Source organism: Lethenteron reissneri, chromosome 20 (genome assembly GCF_015708825.2).
Source record: "Lethenteron reissneri isolate LAM-NWPU_2019-01 chromosome 20, ASM1570882v1, whole genome shotgun sequence".
Lineage (NCBI taxonomy): Eukaryota > Metazoa > Chordata > Hyperoartia > Petromyzontiformes > Petromyzontidae > Lethenteron > Lethenteron reissneri.
Window position 1 is genome coordinate 7,448,673 of NC_083798.1, and position 23,284 is coordinate 7,471,956.

General features: G+C 45.5%; 1 protein-coding gene across 2 annotated transcripts in view; it reads left to right on the forward strand.

Moving 5' to 3' along the window:
- The first annotated feature begins 379 nt into the window (after window positions 1-379).
- Window positions 380-23,284, forward strand: part of LOC133344678 (potassium voltage-gated channel subfamily H member 8-like) — a 110,305-nt gene continuing 87,400 nt past the window's right edge. For both annotated transcript variants that reach the window (XM_061554735.1, XM_061554736.1), the window contains exon 1: window positions 380-1,309. In XM_061554735.1, coding sequence (XP_061410719.1) covers window positions 1,234-1,309 — 76 coding nt within the window. In that variant the 5' untranslated portion in view covers window positions 380-1,233. The remainder of the gene's footprint in view (window positions 1,310-23,284) is intronic.

Sequence of the window (23,284 nt, forward strand, 5' to 3'; positions counted from 1 at the left end):
CGACGTTGTGGGAGAAGTGGGAGTTCCACATTTGACCCCATCATGGGCGACCAGCTAATCGATTAACTGTGCCCATTGTTTCAATCGAATCGGCCGACCTCTGATTTGCAAGTCTACCGCGGGAGCTTCCCGGGGATGGGTGCAGTGGCGGTACCAAATTCGGAATTTCGCATTGCAGTGTCTTCAGACAAGATTTGAAGCGCTGTCTCTGCGTTAAGGCTTCAGCAGCTGTGCAAAGCGGTAGTGCCTGAACACCCGGCATGGATCGAATCCGCGCGTACAGAGTCGAATGAGCCAGTGTCAACGTGCACATCGCTCTGGGGAAGCTACAATCCCCGCTCTCCCCAGTACTTTTGCCTATCGGACCCAAGTCTCATGCATCACATGTGGATCCAATGCTCATTAGCGAGTCTCCTAGTCGAAGATACATCACCATCCATCAACACCATCGGCACCCTATTTTGTTTGCGTGAACCTCACCAGTGTTGTTCTCGCACCATCATTTCGGTTAAAAATAAAACGTGCAATCTGCGCTACAATGCTTGGCATACCCTCCCACACCAATGTGTAATGCACACGGATATATATACTGTATAATTATACCGCGAGAAGTGGGCGGCGTGGCTTAGGCGCGCATAATGGTTAAGTCCGACTCGGCGCATGATGTCAGCTGCTCATACAGGCGCCGCTTGGATACCGGGTCCCCGGCTTTTTTGTTAGCGCAGGGGCTCCATAAAAGGGTTATAATCGTAAGAGGCGGGGCTGGTCGGGCACCACTCCACGGCTCGTTCGTTGCCGCAAGATACATGTCAGGTTTTTTTTTTTGTCACACCAGCTCGCATCAACCCGACGACGCTCAGTTTATGTCCACGCTGTGTTAGTGCTACTGGCCAACCCACCCCTCCTCCTCCTCCGCTTCCCTCCCCGCAAACAGCCACAGCCCCTAACCCATCCCCCGAGCACCACCGCTACCACCCCCACAATTATTTATTTAATTCTCTTTTGTTTTTATAATAAAGTAACACAGATCACCAGCGGTGCCCTGCGCGCTAGCCGCGGCGACGTGAGGATGTAATGCGCCCTGCCGCTGTGTTTACTTCTGCGTTCGTGGAGCGCAGAGAGGTTGACCCAGTGCGAGAGACACCGTCGGGTCTCCGGGACCCGTGCCCGGTCCGCGTGGATGCGAGATTAGCACTTTTTATTTGATGGCTGCACCCAGAACATTGGACCAAGATGCCAGTGATGAAAGGATTGCTTGCCCCGCAGAATACTTTCCTGGACACGATTGCAACGCGGTTTGATGGGACACGTAAGTCAAGTGTGCGTGGTTTTTTTTAACGTTGGTTTTTGTTTTGGGCGGGGATGTTTTATGTATTGTTTTGTTGTTTTGCTTGTTGCTTTGCCATTTTTTTTACAGCGCGTGCGCAAGTTGCAAACAACAGCAGCAGCAACAGCGAGACTGAACGTTTAAGTGTGAAACGTGAGCCTGCCGTACTCAATAGCAGTGCGTGTTTGTAATTCTACAGTAAAAGCTGAACTATAGTGGGGTTTTTTCAAAATGTGTAAAATGTTAAGATAATTTCGCAGACCTTCGTGTTTACACGCACGTCGCGTTTTATTGTATGCCCTGTCATTGCTGGCAATAGTTGATGCACATGAAGAAATGACTGGTCAATGGTTTTTCTTTCTTTATAAATGCCCAGATCGCGTTTCCGTTGCTGACACGTTACACAAAACGAAATGCCATTCATTATTGAAACCGTGCAAGTGGACAACGAAGGGAGCGGTATGCTAATGAGTCACCCACAGACGTTACCATGTTTTTTTGTGCTGAGCTTTGCAAGTCCCCCCGTGCTGTAGCCCTTAAGTGGCCATTGGCGTTCGCATTCAGTACCATGGATAGCGCCCGCGCGGTGCGGCGGTTATACAGTGTGCAACGATATTGCCCAATCTGACTGCGTGCAGTAATACCTACTTTTGCTGAAATATCTCAATGGGGGTAATAACATTAGATGCTCGCGTTGTATCTGTTGAGCCCTGGTTATTACACTAATGTAGTGCGTTTTTGTCATTAATATTGGACGACGCGTACTGTTGCAAACATTATTGACACTCATTCGCCTCATTTTAGGTATGCACCGTCATCGTTTTAATATTATACGTTTGGCAATAACGCGTTTGCTGGCTTGTGATGGGCAATAACTCACGGCAACAGTAGGACACGATCAGAGACTAAGTTATTTTTGTGTCGTGCATCTGTTTGTCCAGCCAGAAAAATGTGGGTTCCCAAACCCTGCTTATTACAGAGGCCAGCAATGCACGAGATAGCCCCCGTGTGTGCTGTCAAGTCTATAAATGAGCAGCGCTTTGGAAGCGAAACGCAGACTCCATCCCCCCATCCTATACCCTAACCCCGACTGTTTCATCCGCATCCATAGGGAACCCAAGGCGGTCGTGGTGCATTGTTTATCGATGCCTGGTCACGGCCAGATGATGGCCATTCACGCGAGGACATTAACCCATCTCCACCAAAGCACGTTCTTGCATGTGATTACCCAAATAGCTCCTGGCTTCGCTTAAGTATAACCAGCATGCAATGCAGGCTTTAACGTGAATGTGCAGTATTGTTGGGATGTCGCTTTGACATCTAAGAGTTATGATCTAGAACCATGTTAATGTGTTTTTTTTCTACTTTTGTTTAATATCTTCTGCTGCTGTGATTGAAAAAGACTTTTGGGTTTTCTGCTCGTTTAAAAGGCTCCTCGTCATCCAATGCGTTCACAGGGGTGCGTGGTGTGCGCATCGCTGATTGCTCCAACGTGCGTGTCTGTGTTTGTCAGTTGGCTCAGCTCTGAAAACACAGTACCGCATCACCGTTGACTACATGTTATTGTTGGGACATTTTCTTATATGCGAAATGAATGTAAAATCGCACATTAGTACACCTGCACTAAAAATTAAAACTGTTTATAATGACGCTTTTGAATGGGATTTCATCATTTTTGCCAGCATCTAATTATTCCTGGTTCATCAGTGTTTCATTTACCGCACCGCTGACTCGTCTGAAAAGTGTTAAGGGTGCGTTCAAGTGAATTGTTTAAGCGTGCAAACACCTCACCTCTCCGATCTGCCCTCTATTGTGCTGCCATCTGCTTTCAGTCTTAAAATGTATGGCAGGACATGTATACAATGCCCCTATATTGATGCAGTCTGAAGCATGCAAAGGATATCTAACAACTCATTCGTGACTGTGACATTTGGAAATTAGATATCTCTTCAGTACATTGTCGAAACATGCCTGGTTACCAAAATCCATTATATTATTCACTGCAGCTGAAACTATCTGTGTAACAAAACATAACAGTGATTTAATATCAAGTCTTAAAAAGAGCTTGCAGCATTTTGCAATCCAAGTTTTGAAAGATGTATTATGAATGGCCACTCAATTGAAATGCAAAAGCTTCAGGTTAACCATTTTTAGGTAAGGAGGTGTTCTGTTCACAGTGTATTTTAAGTATTTGATAGCGTTTCAATCACTCTGGCATCACTATAACACGATGGCCTCGTGATGAACAACATCGGTACTGAATTGCAAACTAGTCAGGCAACAAATGAGAAATTACCGTTTGGTAAATTACATTTTAACGTGTTAAACATATATAGAAACGAACTCTATCACAGGTGCACCAAGCATAAATTCAACTCTGAACGATAAAGCAGTGTGCCCATACACCTAATACAGTACATCATTGTCTCTTGTAACGTAATTATTCAGAATGGCTATTAGGTCTTGTGTTGTACCCTAATAGAGTAAATTAGCACAATGGAAAGGCAGCACCTTGTTTGTTGATGCAAGAGGGACCGTATAGTGGGAGAGGGTGGTGGGGGACTGCCGTAGAGTAGATAAGATGTTGTTGATTGCGGGGTGAGCAAGGGCTTTTGGAGTATTGTGCTAAAAATCGCCATTGGTGCACAGCCGAAATCCACACTGCAATGCCTGAACCACAAAATGCCGCAGCGTTGACACTGCAGCTTTGAGTTTTTTTTTCTCCCTTCTGATATAAACAAGTCAGTGTGTCTACTGAAGCTACATGTGCCTTTATCCCAGAAGACAGTTTCACTGCAGATCTGTTCATTGGAGTGCACGGCTAATAGTGCAGCCCAGTCGCAATGGGTCAGTGCAACAACATGCAGATTTAATTAAGAATTTCGTAAACCAGGTTAATTTGCTCGAAAATGACTCATGGGCTTACTTGTCTGATTGGGGTGGCTAAATTACCATTATAATTTCTTAACCTTAGCCAATTTTGATTGTAATATGTATGTTACATAAGCTGTAACTCTATTGCAGGCGAGTGCAGATTTCACTATAGCAGAGTTACATTCTACATTAAATAAAGTATTGTGGGAGGTGGCTGGAGTGACTCAGAGGTTAACTGGAGCTGAGGTGTCACCTCTGGAGTTTGGTTAGAATCCAGGCGGCCACCTATGATTAAACTGAGTTGTGAAGTCATTTTGGCTGGGTTTGCCATTGAAAAATAACTTATTGACTCAATGGGCTTAACCCTAAATAAACGGACTGACTGATTGTCACGGTTGGCTACGTACGATGGGTAAGAAGCTCAACATAGGTACATATATGAAGTGTAGTTTGTTGATGGTTTCAGCCTAGTTACCAATAAATGCACAAAAAATAATGTCAATTTTATTTTGCACTTATTTTGCCTAATTTCCAGGTGAGGAATGTTTGTCATCTGATAAATATAAATCTGTAGCAGGACGGGTGGGAAAGTGCTTCCCTCCATTGTGTACATTAAGATCACTTGACGGGATCACAGAGGAAACTCTGTGATATTCTCTTTCATGGACCATTCTCAAGTACAAAAGGTTGCACTGCTCGCTCTGCGAGAGTTTTTAATCTCGTGCCATGACGCCAATAGCACATTGAGGATGAATTGTGAGAGAAATGTTTGATAGAAAGAAAGAAGGCACAGCGCTTTTGAGTGCATGCTCACAACCTTTAGGCATCAAATTATCTTTATAGAGTATGTTTAAAGAAAACAAACTTTCAGTCGGTCAAGCACGACAACAATATTATTAACATTAACTAGAAAGACCCTAGATGTTCCCTCAATGCCCCCGAATATTTTTGGTGCTCTAAGAGACTTGTGATATATAACACACTTTTCTTATACTGGTAGGAACCTCCTGGTTACACCAGCCCACAGGGGATTATTGTGTCCGTCTGTCTGTCGTGCAGGGAGGGGCTGGGTGGGGAGGGAGGGGCTGGGTGGGGAGGGGAGGGTGGGAGGGGCTGGGTGGGGAGGGTGGGGCTGGGTGGGGAGGGTGGGGAGGGGCTGGGTGGGGAGGGTGGGGAGGGGCTGGGTGGGGAGGGTGGGGCTGAGTGGGGGGTTGGACAGGTGGGGCTGGTCACCCCGTGGTGCCCTTATAAAACTCAACGTTTAACCTACTCACGCCGGCTTGTGCCCGCCCTCACAGTCGGGCATATTTGCGGAATACACCACGCCGCCGTTGACCCTGGCCATTGACCGAGTAACCCAACGTTCCTACCAGCTCCCTCCGCAGGAATGTGTTTATATGTAGCTTGTACCAAATGCAAATGCCCGTCTATGACAGTGATATTAAACTACAATGATTTATGTTATTTATAACATCAAACGTTGTGAAATCTTTTTTTTTAATACCATTGAGTTTGGTAAAGTTTAGATTACCTTTGAAACCATACTCAGGCTATTATGGTATTCATATTATACACACTTGATGGAGTGAATGAAACAAACACAGGTGCACAGGTGCAGTGACAATATCCCTAAATATACAAAGAAACACTGTGAACATAGTATCCATTCTATCATTGTGTATGCTGCAGTAATACCTTGCTAACTAACAATGGGCCGGGATTTACAGCGATCATTGCAGATGCAGAGCTGTATGCCATGGAGAATCCGAATCGTAATACTGCTGTCAAAACAGAAACAATTGAGCGTTAGCAGCATGTGGGTCACACACCCACCTTATAGTCGTTTCCCCCCCAGTTTCATGCTACATGTTGGCTAGTTATAGTTGTCTTGGTGATCCGTAAAAATGAACCCGTAAAAACAAAGTTTTTCACTATAAATCCTTTATATGCGTGGCATCGGTTTTATTTTATTATTCATTTCTGTTTTTCTTGAGTAAGAGTTTCATTTTTATCACATTGGTATTTTAAATTAAATATGAATTTATTTGTTTTCCTAAAAAGTGGAAAATTTTGGAATTTTTTTTCACGAAAATAAATTGTCACGCACAACGAGTCAGTGTGCAAAATGTCAGCTCGATCGGATCACGGGAAGTGGGTTAAAAAACGACCGAAAGATTTGCACGGTCTTAAGTGTGCAAGCAAGCAAGCAAGTGAACTTAATATAAAGGATTTTTTTTTTTAAAAACAAGAGGTCCTCCATGTAAATGAGTTGATCAGGAGGTTTGCCTGTGGCGTGGGTAAAATGTGGGTGCTTCCACTTCTTCTAAAAGAGGTGGAGCAGTCGGTCGAGAGGGGAGCTCTTCAGAACTCCCTCATGGGGGGGGGGGGGGGCTCCTTCCTCTGGAAGTGGCTTGAGCAAGATATTATAGTTCTAGATTTGAAGCTTTCGTGACTGCAAGGATTCATACTCTTAGCTTTTTTCGGTAAAGTCACGTAGGTAAAAAATTTTAAATTAATAAAAGTGAAATAAAACAAATTAAAAAAGTTCACGACGTTTCGGAAGCAACACAAGCCTCTTTATCTTTACTTTATATAAGCAGTTGCTACGGCTCGGGTCGGAATTGTCTCCCGCATGAGAAGCCATGAATAAATGATTTTAAATTACATCCAGAATTCAAGACAACAATAGCTGAACGCTCATCCGTCAAAGCGGTGGGAGAATCCAGATCAGACATGTGAGTGGTGGACCTTAGGATCTGAAGAAGAGAACATGATGTGTCGGCAAGGTTCACATGTTGAAGTGGAAAAAGATCACTTTTTCCTTCTTGTTCCCAGCTGTGAGAGGAATTCAGAGAGTATGAAGCTACGATACAAGAACACACGAGTTAGTAATTGGATGTTATTTGTGGTCAAAACAAATATTTGTCAGCTATTCAGCACCCATGGTCTCAAGGAGCGGAGTGATGGTGGATGTATGAAAACGGCAGGAAAAAGGTAGAGAGAGAGAACATTGTCACAATTGATGATGCCCGCGAGCTGCTTCTTTCACGCTAAATTTATTTCACATGTTCACGCCACATGCACTGACTGACCCTCTCGATACGAGGGGTGATCCTGAAATTCATTCAACATTCAGTTGCCTCATTAAAGCTTTACCACAACGAGGTGATTAGCATCGTATATTGTGGTAGCTCACGAGTTAACACAGCAACCTGCCCTCACTCCCTAAATAAGTTATCTTTAGCCTGATAATTGACACAATACAAGAGGCGTTGGATTAGAGATGCACAGGAAGTCGAGTTGGAAGGCAGCCCCTGTGATCAATGACAAAGTTTCGCTTATAGCCTTTCACCAACTGGTGGGGCAATTTCCATTTGCGAGCACCTATTAAGGCCAGCCCAGCGCCCTATGGGTTTATTGTGCCCGTACAATGCCCAGCCACTTTAGTCTATGTTGATGTTTCCTCGCTGGACCAGGTACTCAGGCTGAATAGACCTAGGGGAGGCACAGACCCGATTATAATAACATATGCCACTTACGATAGCTGGGGCAGAGAATCGAACTCAGTTGGCCAGGATCATAGCGGAGTGCGTTAACCAGTGCACTACCTATCCCCATGATATGTCATGTCTACCTAACACATGCATGCAGCAGCACCATTGACTAATGATTGGAGTCAGAAATATTGTCGCTTAAGGTAGGAATGATGTTCGTGTTATTGTCTAATTAGAGGCGTGGACTTTAACAAGGTAACTAGGAATATCATTCAGTTTCAGTATAATTTATTTGGTATAGCCATGTGAGCCATTCGGCTCTTGAATCGGGTGCAACCGCAACAAACAAAAAACAAAAACATGAACAAGAAAACATCTTAAAGTGACTATGCGCAAACAGAAAAATGCAGGAAAACATTGCAGTCTTCCAGAAAAAAAGCATCGTACACCAACGCTGTGCAAAAATCCCAGTGGGATGCAAGTCAAACAACAACAACAACAACCACAAGACAACTTAGATTAAAGCCATCATTCTAACTCCGTACTACAACAAACAAACATGGCCAAACCAAAACACGTTTTCAATATCACCAAAATAAAGCCATAAGCAATGTAACAGTGATCACAATAAACGACATAAAAAAACATGTACCACCAAACCCTGTAGCCGTAGTTGGCTGCATGAGTCACTCCACAACAGCAGGAGCATCATGTCAGGATAGGGTAAGAAACTTGGAGGTTTGGATTATAATGTGGCAATAAAGTGTTTGAGAGGGAAGGAGTTGTGATGGGTGTAGAATAACGACAGCTTATTGCTGACAATTCCACAACTGTCACGAGAAGGGCCTTTTATATTTCACAAGTGAGGCATTTCGAATGCAGCAAGAAGTCATCATCCATCTGTAATCTAATGACCGTCACAGGAGGCTTACGACGGCGCATAACCCATAGATGTGAGGGCACGGTGGAAAGCAGGGTGGACAGTTATCTAGTTTCAATGATATTGTACAGCCCGTTGTCAAATCAACTGCTGGATGCATTCCGCCTCATGCAATTTCAGTCATGTTTTTTTAACCTTATTTCGCCATGCTGGTCAGTTTGCAGTGAGTTATTTACCAATCTGGGATTTTGACATTACTCATCCCAATACAAACCGTCTGTGGTGTGGCAAGTGTACCGACCAACTAACGAATGCATCCTGGTGGGTATCAATTACAGATATTAAATCTACACAGAGATTGACTACTGGCTCAATGCTGAGCCGACTGTCCGTGCCCCACTGTTTATTAAAATATTCTGCCATCAGCATAATCGGTATTAATGCCACCTAATAGAAGGAATTCAAATGACCATAATTGCAATAAAGAAAGTTTGCCTGCTCTCTTAGTCGTATCAAACATTCAGGAGGTATGTGGACAGCCACGTCTCCCACAATGTACCCCTGGCAAAGACAAAGACTCCCCGTATAGGCTACACATACTGTCGGGGCAAGTGCTGTTAGCAAGCACCTATGAAGGCCGGCACGGCACACGAGGGGGTGGGTGGCCAACACCACGCGCGGGACGCCTTTGTCTCCCCAGCGGCGATGTTTACACACCGCGCCGGGTACTCATTTGAGGCCGAGTCGACCTAGGGGAGGCCCGGGACCGGTTCAGATAATCGTCACTGGTGTCGGTCCGTGGGCGGGAATCGAACCCGGGTGGCCGGGTTAAGTCAGCGCAGCGCCGGCCGCTAAACGCTACCGCTGCCCCCGGCGCGCGCACGACTCCACGGGTAGCCGGTGTGCCACGAGGCTGCGGTGTTGGCAGGAGAATCCCGCGCCGCGTAAGTGGCCACCGCGCGCGCCTCTCGTTCTCCGTTGGGGCGCAGCTGCGGGGCTTTAAGCGGCATCAGAGCGGCTTGTTGCCGGGGCGACTGCGCCCGCTGTCGCCAAACTTTGTTCTCGCACAACAGGCGGACGGACGAACCCCCCCACCCCAATCTCGGGGCCCTCTCTCCGATGGTTTCTCGCGGTCAGCGGTCGTCAATTTTTTTGCGAGCTTTGCCAAGTGACGGCCTCGCTGCTTCCGGAGGCTTGTCGCGCAAAAGGGAGCCAGACGTCGTTAGTTTCTGTCGCTGCTGCCTCTTCTTCTTCTGCTGCTGCTGCTGCTGCTGATGTGCTGATGCTGATGTCTTCTCTGAGCTCGGCAAACAAACTCGGATGACGTCGGAACGGGAATGTGCGGAGTGGCATTGATTAGGTCGGCAACGAACGTTTTGATGTTGCATCCAAAAGTTGGAATTGTAGGGCAATCTGTAAATGCTGCCTTTATTGGTGGTTTAAATAAGTTATCTATTTCGGATGGGATGCGTGCAATGGGAATAAGAATCTGTCCGTCGAATTTTATTTAGAATTGCCCCCTCTGCTTATGCAGGAGTTGGCAGAGCAGATGTGCAATGGTTAACGAGTTGCGCTACGAACCCGGTGAACCCAGTTCGTTTCCCAGGCACGGCTAATATTCGTGACTCGTGATATCGGAACTGCTCGTACTATCCCGCCCCCCTCCACCAAACCACACTGACCAGCGTGGTCAAAAAAAAAAAACTCATCACCCCACATTGTGTGGAGAGGCCTTCATCCAGCAGTGAATTGAGAATGGCTGAGATGTGTTTTGCCGCAGAATATGAATACCCCTCAGAGCAATTTTAACAAAACTCATGAATATTATTATTTAGAAGCACCCCGTTAGCAACTTGAATTGAATAAATAACAATCTAATCTGTCATTTAAGGCATTTGCGCCTATGGGGTTATTGTAGTGGAAAGGTTGCGTGTTGCTTGTCATTTCAAACGTTGGGGTACAGAATAAGGACGGACGAAGCATTATTTTGGACACATGACAACATGGGATGACGTCCGATGGTCAAAAATAATGACGTCTCTAAACTGAGGACATCGGAGCCGATGAATGAGCTCGTATGCACGAGCTGGGTTAGACGATTACACAAATGGCAGTGGATTTGAGGGAGGGGCTTTTTCCAGCAGTAGATTGACCTCGACCGACGACGAAGCAAATTAGCGCAAGAGTGCAGCATGCTTGTAATCTCAACAGCCACTGTATGCATGTACTACGGAGATGAGAGAAAAAAACCCACCCTTTGCAAGTCAGCCTATGTCCGTGCGTGTGACGGAGTGGGGCATCTCTGTGGGCCCTCGTAATGATGTCTCGCTCTCGCCTGGGGATGCAATGCTATTTATTCAGTGAATTGCAGGCAGGTAATCATGTGCATTAATAATCAAGACCTAATGTGCTTAAACATTGTGTGGGAAGAGGCTGCATTTGAAATTTAATATGATATCCGTTGTTAATAGGATTCTTTTTTAAATCGGCCACTTGCATAATTGGCCAGAAATGCATGTGTGTATGTGCATTACAGAACAGCAGGAAATCTGTTAAACATTCATTATTTACGAGATTAAAGGATTTTTTTCAATAGAAGAGGTTCATAAAGAATAATTAGCGCGTTTTATGTTAGAGTTACAGCTTGCGCTGTGGATAGTATATTATCATGTTGTACGATATTGATTTACGAAAAGAAAGCGGTTTGGCTGCAAGTCAGCCACGCGAGCAAAAAAAAATGCGTTCCAGTTTCTCAGCCACCACCATGATACTGTGGATTGAAATGATCAAACAGCTCTGAGCTGTTCTCGTGGACAGCGTAAGAGGGTGGATGGTGCTGCAGCAGCAGTGGAGCAGTGCTTCCACCACCGAATAATTATATTTGTCATCGTTAACCTCCCACCACCGATTACCATTGTTTACCTCCCACCACCGATTACCATTGTTTACCTCCCACCACCGATTACCATTGTTTACCTCCCACCACCGATTACCATTGTTTACCTCTCACCACTGATTACCATTGTTCACCTCCAACTCCGGCGAAATTGACAAATGTCACCGGCGCAGCAGAAGTGCGCGCAGCGATTAAACAGAAATGACCACTTTACTTCCTAAAATTGCGAATTCTGCGAGGTAATTGTGTTGACGGCAACGTTAATCGCATGACGTCAGCTCGAGCGGAACGTTGTTAGACGGCCACATTGTTGGCAGGGTACAGCGTGTGCTCGAAGGCTCGCCAATAATGTTTTACCAATTCCCACACGGCTGCTTATTTATAATACCACCGCCGGTGTTGGGCATATGCTCGCGTGTAGACGCGTGCGTTGCGCACGTATCACAGCTTGGATTGTCATTCCATGCTAGCATGCAATGGGTCTGCAACTCAGCTGCTGATGGGTCCTGGGGCAAGCAGAGCTGACCGCTCACTCGAGCTTGCCACCTTGGAGGAACAAAAAAAACAGGAGCATACCATGGGAAAATAATTCCTCAGGAAAGTGGAAGAGGTGCTGTCTTATCATCATTATTATTATTGTTGTTACACAATTGACAAAAAAATGGGACTCTGAGAAGACTGACAGATTGGAACCTCATTTGCCAGTAAAAAATATTATAATTGGTTTTTTACCCTTCTATCTGGCAACAAAACTGACACCTTTTTTTACAAGGAGTCATGTTTGCATAGACCACAATACCTGCAGTCATAATACAAACAAAAAAACATAACTCTGTATGCACTGTCCTTGAAGTTGATTGGTCCACACCCGAGACAGCTTTCCTTAGAGCCTAGTCTCACATGGGTTGGACCAGATATCTGGTTATGTTTTTTTTTGCATTATGACTGCAGCTATTGTGGTCTATGCAAACATGACTCCTTGTAAAAAAAGGCGTCAGTTTTGTTGCCAGATAGAAGGGTAAAAAACTAATTATCAAGACTTACAGATGTTTGTAGGACAGAAGCTATCTGATAAAGAGATGAATCTTGGGAAAACCAAGACAAATGAAAACCATACTGCTTATATGGCATCGCACGACCTAAGTCAGACAGATGTAGCGAGAACACCTCCTTCATAATGTACATGTACAGCCCTTTTGCCAATCCACTTCTGGATGAGGGGCCCCCTACTCCATGCGGATTGTGGGGGTCATTTGAACGCATTTGTGCGGGTTGGTGAAGGGTACTTGCCACGAATGTTATTCGTTTGTGGCGAGTGCTATCTGCCACTCGCGATGAACATGAGTGCTATGAACCTGGTTACGCGGGCTCATAGCTGCACAGTGTGATAACCACTGTGTCACGGCTCCCCCCCCCCCCCATCCACTATATGTGCAGTGTGTGCCTGTGTCTGTATATCCCATCACCTGTGGAATCTAAATATGAAACAGCCACGTGAATAAAAGCCGAGGAATAATAATACCTGACGTCGCATTGTCCTTTCAGGAAACAGGCGCAACTCATTTGGATATATAATGGCATCAGTCATCAATATTTCAGTTTGTACAAAACTTTTCACAAAAAGCCTCGAAGCACATTGTAAAAATAAAGAAAGAAAAAAAACACAATCTACAAGCACTTGGGAATTAATGGCATAATTATATCCAGTTCGGGTGCATCAGCAATCGGGAAGCTTCTACATCATTAGACCTCTTTTGCCAGTACCAAAATATTATAATAGGGTTTTCCTCCTTTTTTCTGGCAACAAAATTGAAACCTTTTTACAAGGAGTCATGTCTGCATTAACCACAATACTTGCAGTCAAAATGCAAACAAAAACACACTCTGATAATATATGCATTGTCCTTGAAACTGATTGGTCCAAACCAGAGACAGCTTTCTTTTGAGCCTCATCTCAGAAGGCGTCCTCTGGACTAGCATCAGTTTTGCTGCCAGAAAAAAGGGGGAAAACTCCTATTATTAATCTGGAAGCTGTCATGAAGTATAGCAGAAAATCAAGAATAGTTCCAGCAGAAGATGTCCCCCATTCAAAAAAATCTTCATTGATACCTCAAAGATTATGCTTTGTAAAAATGACATATTGCCGGTTCAGTTCGAACTCCTGGCACGGTAGTTGAAAAAATGGGCGAGTTTTTTTGTTTGTTAAATACCACGTCCTCTGTCCACCCAGCACTATAATTGAGTACACCACAGTAAGTCGATCGGCAGGTCGTATATCTGGTTGGATAAAGTGTGGGTACTCCGACCTCTCCCTAAGACATCTATCTGGTCAGCGTGAAAGAGCAGTCTAAATACCTTCTGGAGGGGTATCTCTAGAACTTCCTCGAGCAGAGGCCCTTTTTGGCAGAAGTTGCGTGAGCAGAACATTTCAGGGTTCCACCAAATGTCGTTTTACATACGCCCACATTCGGAGCTTTCAGACGCACAATGCGCCGAGCTTGTGTACACACTTGCTGGAAGCCGACACCGGTGGGGAATTGCCACGGTCGTGGTGGAAAGTTGGTGTTGAATTATTAAAGGCGTTGTTTTCTCTCGGCCCGTGGCGCGTTCCGAAATCGTGGGTGAATGTCTTCGCATTCCATTCCCCACTGATTGTTGACCAAAACTACGGCACGCGCGCGAGGTTACAAAAGAAAACAGGGACATCGCAAGAAATAAAAAAATACCTCGCAATGCCGGAAGAGGGGAGAACTACGCGCAAATACATTGTCGTGAGTGGCATATTAGCACACGACGGATAAATAGATATTACCGTTAATATCCTGGGAAAACTGACAGATTTCCCGGGACAGCAGCTACCTCAATAAAGAGGACAATTCCGTGAAAACCAGGACAGGTGGCAACCCTTCCTGCACGCCCTTGCAAGCAGTCTGCATTTTCCTGTTGATGTGTGCGCTTGTATATTGCGTACCTATTGTATAATACGGGCACAGAGAGCACAAGAGCTCTTGTACATGCATTGTCATATACCCACCTGGATTTAAACTGTGTTTATTGTCCGCGCATAGGAATACTCTCACCGCGGTCTCTTCAAAAACCAGTGGGGCAAAGGAGGGCATCGTCAATACCCCATGACAAAATTTGGCATGGGATAAACGTCCACCAGATGAAACTCGTCAGACTTTTTTCCGTCACAACAGGAAATATTCAGGCGTAATAAGTAGTCTGAGGTTTGCATTTTTCTGCGTGCGAATCTCTCGAAAAAGTTTGCTTCACAGTGAAGAGATCACCTTGCTTTGCGGGCAGCCACGCAGGGTCCGCTCACTGATGCGGGGAGCCAGGACAGGGCTTGCTGTGCTTCACTTGACTCAGCTTGAAGTGTGACATACGTAGAGTCAGTGCTTTTTTTTTACTCTTCTCACACAATAGCACTGATCAAAAGTGTTGTTTTGGTAAAAGGTGGCGAAGGTGTCGCGCGTTCAATTTTTTGCTCGCATTGCTGCCAGCCGAAGGGTCTCCAATCGATGCAGCTCGTGAGAGAGAGAGAGAGAGGCCCTCTTAAAGGTGATTTTGGCCTACTCTTTTGTTTTGGACAGACGTGCCGGGAAGAGTTGTGTGTACCGACGATACTTTGCGACCTGCAGATTGACTGATTGTGGTGCACCCACTTAATTCTACTGGGTTGACAGAGGCGGCAAGATCTCGTAGAGTTGCCTGCATTGATTCAACTGCTGAGCTGGAAGGTCCAGCAACCTCTGCATCGCAAGGCTAATAATCTGTAACCATTACCATGGCGATGGGTTTTAGTACAACGGCTTTGGTCGAACGCTAGCGAATTCGTTAAATCAGCGAATAACACTTACTAACGTTCTTTTCAACGCAGGTAACCGTCAGATGAACATCTTGGCACGCTTTCAGTGCGACATCGAGGAGTTTTTCGCCTTGTTAAATGCATTATTTCAGCTCTTGTGAAATAATGCTGAAGATAACTGAGATTGTGACACTGTTAAATGATTACCCCACCCTCCTCCCCTTGCCTTGAGCGTCATCTGTAAACCCGTTTCTCTGTGTAGCGTGCGCTTTATATTAAAATATACAGTGCAGTGTGCACTGTGTATTTAAAATCTATTTTGAGCAGAGCTTCCTATTTTCCCCTCTATTATGCATGGCTTTCTCCGGACACTGCAGTTTCCACACATACAAAGAAGACGATAAAAAGTGGTGAAAATAGTAATCCATTCCTGAATCGAATCGCATCCATAAATTGTGATAATTCCTGAAATTACTAACAGAGTGAAAATCTACATGCGAATGCAGCATCCACCAAAAATATTTCTATCCTTAGAATCATAGAAAATTCCTCAGGTGCGTGGTTATTATTATAGGATCCCCCCCACCCCCCCGGAATTCCATCTTCAAGGGTGTGCGCGTGTCCGTGTGCCACGTGAGAAATGTCGCGCACGCAGAGGTGGTGCCTCCGTTAAAATGAGGTCTCCCATCCCACCTGCTGCGGGCATGGACTTCTCTACACAATACCCCTCGCACGAGCGGTTTTTGCAGAAAGCAAATCACTGTCACGGCAAGGGGTACTGCTCGGTCGAGGCCACGCGGTCAAATTTAATCATTATCATACGCGGTCAGAATCGCAGCGGTCCCTTTGCTGTTTAGATTTCGTGTTGACGAGTTAATTTCTCAAATTGGCTTGTGAATGGTTTCCTTGAGGAAGAAGAAACCCATCGCGTCAACTATTGTACCGTAATAACACTTCGAAATGGAACATGAATATTTCAAGGTTGCAATTTCGAATGTGCGGCTGTGAATCACTTTTAGATTTACATATATTCGTTTAATTGGGCGTTCATTTTGGCCTTCCTTGGAAAATTTGCATTTCTTATTGCAGACACTTATGGAAACTATATTTAATCATAGTGGGGCATTGCATTTCTCCAATGGCCTCCATTTCTTCAATTGGTGTCATTACTCAGTTCAAATGTTCCGCTCTTCAACGCGCAGGCTTGATAGTCGGGGGCCATGTGCAAACACAGCAATGGCCATGTTAATGATGACATTGATGGTAATGGACAAAATAAATGTTGATATTTCATGGGCAGTAATTTCCTGCCAGAAGTATAATTTAATACTCTGTGCTTGATTGAAAACAGCTGCGTCGACAATTCCTTTATTTTATTTAGGGGAACTCCATATGCTCGCAGCACATCATTGTCGGGGATTTCACAGTAATCTGACACAGCTTGACTGTGTGGGTGTTGTGACCCGGCTGCTATCATTTAAATTGCTACTGATGGATTCTGCTCTTTGTGATTTATGTGGCAGGGTCAAATTAAAACGTTCTTTGCATACATCTATAATAGTAATACAATGCACGTAGCTTTGTCTTTCCACTGCTTAATTAAAACATAATGCCCTGCTGGACATCATTATTGCTTTGCCATTCTTCACCACGCCAGTGAGTGCTTGTTGGTAAGAAATGGCGGAAGGGCCAGAACCAGTTCCGATCTCACTCGACATTGATGTTAGCAGCGGCCAGGGAATCAACTCAATTCGCTGGACCCATTGCGCAGTGCGCCAACCACTATCCCACCGCTCCTTCCCATTGTGTACCTGTATTCATCATAAAATGTTTGCATTCGAATATTTACTCAAGAGGCATCAATTAAATTGATCCTGATAGTCGTGATGCATCTGTTGACCCATCCATCTTGCTTATTGCTTTGCTTTTTACCCCGGAAATCCTCAATGAGTCTCAGGAGGGCCTTGCCAAGGGGGTGATGTAGCAATGTGCCATCCCAATTGAGTAATTTGTATTTGTAAGTTTGGCCGATACCAGCTATTTTGAATGGTTCTTTTTAGGAATTCTAGATTTGAAGCTTTCGTGACTGCAAGGATTCATATTCTTAGGTTTTTTCGGTAAAGTCACGTAGGTAAAACATTAAAATTAATAAAAGTATTAATTTTAATGGAAACCTGAGAATCTGGTTTCCATCATTAGGAAACCTGAGAATCTGGAGGAAAGCCATGTAGAAGAAGGAGATAACGTATTAACTCTACTCAGAAAGGTGCCCAAGATGGGAATGGAACCCAGGCTCTTTTTTACTGTGCTGTGACGCGCAAGTGTTACCACTGATGCATGTGAACGGCACACAAATGACGCAGTGGTAGAACGAGCGGTTTGCAATCACAATGTTGCAAAGTCAAATCTTGGTTGGGGGTTAACGCAGCCCATCATCCCTCCATGGCTGATAAAACGAGTATCACTTTGTGGGGAAGTCAAAAGTGACCGTCTTTTTGAGAGACTCACCCCCGCCAGACGGATGTGCAATATTCACAATTGACTCGGCACTGTAAGCAGGAGATGAGCACTGCTTCAATGCTCACTTGAGCAGGAAATCACTGACTTTATTTTTGGCACAGAGACGCATCGTTAGGTTAATAGACTGAACGAGGCAGATCAAACGAGACAGAACACACATGACGGACAGGCGGGAATGTGAACGTGAGGGTACAAATGAAACTCAAAATAATTGCTGCTTGAAATCGCCTCTTGACCCAACATTGTGACACTTCATCAGTGTACCGTGCGAGGTACATTTTTACACGTCCGATAAGCCCAACCGTGTCAGCGCAAACCGCCTCGTGATACTGTGCATCAACAGCAAACAAAAGTGTCGCGAGAAACCTGAGAGCTCGGTTCCTTATGTTGCTGTGTGGGCTTCGGTTCCTTATGGCAGCGAGCCGCCATGAAAAGACATGCGCGTGGCACAGTGGCGCACACAGAAAAACATTTCAGAGGGCCTTAACAATTTCCATGCTAAGAGTACTCATTTAATTTCCATAACTCTGTTGTTTTATTTAATTTCAGGTGAAACACCCATAATGGAGTGCTTGTACGTTACGTTTAATGTTGCAGTCATAAAGAGCGTGACGTTAAGACGTTATTCATGGCGTGCCATATCATGGGTCTCTTCTCCACATTGCGCCGCGGATGCTACCGTGGCGTCATGGAAAGCGCGCTGGACGCACAATGCCGAGTTCGCCGATTCGATCTTCCAGCGTCGAAGCTGAAACAATGGGCAAACTAATTAAATCCCCTCGCCTCTGTCTACCCAGCAGAATAAACATGTACCGTCTCATTTGTATTAGGTGACCAGCAGGTGTTGTGTAGTGGGATCACGTGTGGATTCTCATGTCTTTTATGACGTGTCCCGCCAGCTGGGATGACTCCTCCTCGACCGGATGCCAGCAGTTGTGTGAGCTGGAGATTGCAGGGCTGCACCTTAACATTTACTTCCCACGCTTGCCGCGTTTTCGCGCCGCGGCAATTTTCCTTTTACGCGAGACGTTGCCTTCGATCAGTTGCGTCGATCTTAGCGCGCGCGACTAATTGAATTCACGGATGGGCACGCTGAACAATCGGTGTTGCCGTCAGATGGTTTCGCGGAGCAGCAGCCGGTTTGCCTGAAGTCGACGGGTTCATAACTACTAGAGACCCCCGTGACGGGAAGAACAGCGGAGGCACTGTCGCCCCCCACTCTGAGAAATAAGTTGCCTCCTCCGTGCCGAAAATCGAAAATGCGATCGAGCAAAAGCGCCCTTGGCATTTCTTGCCTCACTGCTTGAGTATAGTGTCCTCCTGCTTCATCTTAACTGGCTGCGAAGGTGACATCAGATACAAGCGTGTACTATTATACGCGGGCGCCATAGTTCGCATCTCCCTTTATACGATTGTCCAAGTGAAGTTGAGATACTACATCTCGATGAGCTCTCTTTGGGCGGCTCTCGCCTGCCTGGATAAAGGCAGTTGATTGACCGTATTTTTTTTATTTGAAGCTTTCGTGACTGCAAGGATTCATATTCTTAGGTTTTTTCGGTAAAGTCACGTAGGTTCCACCTGAAGACGGAAGCTTGTGTTGCCTCCGAAACGTCGTGATTTTAATTTTATTTTAATTTTATTTTACTTTTATTATTTTTAATTTTAATTTTTTACCTACGTGACTTTACCGAAAAAACATAAGAATATGTATTTTTTTTTACTGCAGGCAAGCAGTGATTGCCGAGTTGTTCACGCCGTCCTTACGCTGAACACACTGAGCGAGCGCGGACTTAAAGTTCTGTTGGTTGGTGTCACCAACCCTCTCCAGATGTCACGCACCTGGGAAAGGGGTTTGAATTGACCACTGCAGGCCAAGCAACAGCAATTACAATTGGGATTTCGGTAGCTATCTCATGACAATTGAGCCCAAGTGGTGTGGCATGGTTCCTAGTGCAAGGAATTAAATGAGGCCCCCTGTCCAAAATCACATTATTGACCTGGGAGGGGGGGGGGGGGGTTGAGACTGGGACCCTCTGGGCCATGTGGCCCGGTGCACTTGCATTGCTTGCACACTCAAGAGCAGAGGCACACCTGGTGGAGAGGGAGGGGGCGCCAAAGGGGTAGTTCATCATCAGCACCTTCAGCATCAGCCATAGTCCTATCCGCTGCTGGACAAAGGCCTCCCCATATGGTTGCCATCCTTCATAGTCCAGTGCCGCCACCATCCATCTCGCTCCTGCAGATGAACTGGTCTCACCGTTCAATCTACGCAGTGATCGCCTTCTTGGATGCGTTCACTCCTTTGGATGCCATTTCACCACCAAATCTCGTCCATAAGCACACAAGGGGCAGTTGCTCCTGCCAACATTTTTAGATGGCCGTTGTTATAAACCATTTATTTTAAAATTTTCATGAATATAATTATAAAATATAATATAACGAAAACAATAATTTATACACTTTAAAAATGTGTTCCCCGAAATGAGTGACTTTGAATTTCGGTCAGAAACTTGATAGCTACGCCGGCGCCGCTGACAATCCCCCAAAATGAGCAAGAGGCCAAGAATGACGGTGTCAGCTCGCAAGCACGCACCCCTCTCCTCTGTTTGCAGCGGCCGCGAGCCATCAGCCAGAGCCGCGCGATCACAGGCGCGGGGTTCAGTGAGCGAGCGTCTGTTGATCAAGTGGAAGATGCGGGCAGGATCCCGGCATCGTTACGCACTGACGGAGCTCTCACCAGCGGCGCATTTCTGCAGGCGAACGACTTTGTGCACCCGCTGCAGTGATATCGACGTCGTGGTGGCGGCGGTGGCTCGGAGAGCTCGGCTCCGCCTCTTGAGTGGAACGGCGAGTGACTGAGAAGAGAGAGAGAGAGCCGTGAAGACGCGGGCGACGTGGGGCGGGGGGAGGGGAGGCGGGAAGAGAAATGGGGAGAGTGCTGGACAGATATACGATTCGTTGCCGCAACCAAGCTCTGAGTCTTTTTGCGGGAGTCAGCAAGTGTCTGTGCGTTTTTGAACGTGTGCCAATGAACGGAGGCGCATGCACATACGCGTGTTGCCTTTGCGTCTGTATGCGGGGAATCGTGGTGTTTCGGTTAGCGCGTTGTGATACGAACCCAGCAAACTGGGTTAATTTGCCAACCATGGCTAACATCAGTGGCGAGTGATATCTGAGCAGGTACTGGGCATCCCCAAATGCGACGCAGTCTTGGACGAGTCCCTGGTGTGGTGTGTGTAAGCATTAGCAATGGGGAGACAAAGACAGCCAGGAATTGTGTCGACCAGACCAGCCTTCAAGCGATGTGCCAGTTTCCATAGGCGCTCGCTAAAGTCACATGCCCGAACATTATGAGGTTTTCATGAGTGATCTCTGTCCTGTATTGTTGTATGTGCTTGTAGACACAGGCAGGCTTAGTGGGAGTCGTGACAGTCATTAGCGCACTGCTCTGCTGCCCCAGTAACACTGGTTTATTTTCTCTCTTTTACAGTACGCGCACTACCATCAGTAGTGGCTGGAATACAAACCTGGCCTGGTCCTCCTTGAGCCTGACTCGGCTTATATTGAGTAATCGGTGTAGTTGTTTAACAGCAGCACTCGGGAGACAAGCGTGTGTGAGTGTGTTGTGCATAATCGTGCACGCGTGAGCCGTATAGGCAGACAATTTGTCGAACAACCTTCCACCTTGAGCAGTGAATGTCAAGATTAATCGATGACACAGAGGTAGACTTGCAGAATGCTAGCATTAACCAATTACAACATTAAGCGCTACGCAACTTGACTTAGTAAGATAACCGCTGTGTTAGATCAACACGAGTTGGAATTATGAATTCGGAAATGATTACTTGCCTCCCAAATGGTTCCATATGTCACGAGAGACAAATGGCCTTTTGGCAAAGTCTGTGTTAATCAAAATATGCTCTGTAGACGATGAGCCCGACTCCTCTGTGCGTAAAAACATACACCATCAATCATTGTAATATATATCGTGATGAACGGCTGCTCACTTGAATTAAGACATAGCCAAAATCATTTTGTGATCCGGAATCGCTTGCTCTATTTCGAATCGATGTTGCGAATTAATGGATTGACCATTCATTCTCCGCGTGTGCGTGTCATTAGTGGCATCGATTTCGCGCTTTTGGTGTACTTGTTTTGATAATCACGCTCGCGCTTACAATATACATTTATTGGATTTGACACAGACCGATGACATCATAGTCACTGCCTTAGATTGTCAGCGCCGTAATCTTCATAGGGAAACGTGTTTATGGCCTCCCATCTGCCAGCGTGTGCACAACATCACACGAGATGGAGTATTAATGCCACCGCTGTGCCGTGAAATAGCTACGGAGCGGATTTTCGGCATTCTGGCCTTTTTGTCACTCATATCAGCCGTCTGAACTGTCCACGTCAGCCCTCTGAACCGAACGGCGTCGCTGCAGGAAGGTAATTTTTCCGCCGTTGATGCGCACTGAAAAATGCGCGCAACGGCGTTTATGCGAGCGGGCGCATCAATATGCAGCGCACGTGCGCTAACACACGCATGCCAACACAGCAGGCGCCATCGTCTCCATCTGGAATACAAATGTAAACTTTGTTTGTTTTAAAATAGCAAACTATTTTCAGCGCTGCATGGGCTCGCTCTGTGTGTGCAGTATTGCCAGTTCAGAGTTAGCCCGGGCAAAATTCTGGAGATAAAGATACCGATCCAACCCATGTTCCTCTTCCACTGCTGTCCTGTAGAATCAGGCAACATCAATATTTCTTTTAAAATATTGATCTGGGAAGACTTGTAACACCAAATATCATTATTAAATAAGTAATCATCACACAACCAAATTGTGCCCAATAACATTATATAGTGATTTTTTTTCATAGACTATTCAATACTGTGTTAGAGCAGCTAAACTGCGTGCATTTAAAGTCAATTAATTAACAGTCAATGTAATTTAAATTAAATAGCAACCTTTGCTCGCAAATTTTAAGAATAACTCACTAAACGGCTTGCATGTAAATTCGCACCTTCAATGGATTGACATTGCAAACATAATCAAATCTGGCTCTTAAATCCCCAAACACTATGGTGTGTGTGTGTGTGTAATTTGATCTTGGAATGTTTATTTCACTCGATAAATTGTGCAGCAAACCTCCATCACAAAGGTTCCTCCTCGATCCGCAAATGTCTTTTTCCAGGTGGAATTTAATTACTAGCCCGTGAAACAAAAATCCACGGGCTAGCGAGGGGCATTTATGCAATGGAAACTACATCGTCGTTATTATTACACTTGTTTACCCAGGAAAGTCTCACTAAGTCTCGAGGCTCTTTTCAAGAGGGTCCTGTCCAGTTGCCGCAGAAGGGGCGATGTTACCATGTGTAATCGCAATTGAGTAATGTTTGCAGGGGATTTTTCAGCATTGGGATATTTGGCAAGTACCAGTTTACATACCGGAGGATCCGGCGGAAACCCATGCAGAATTG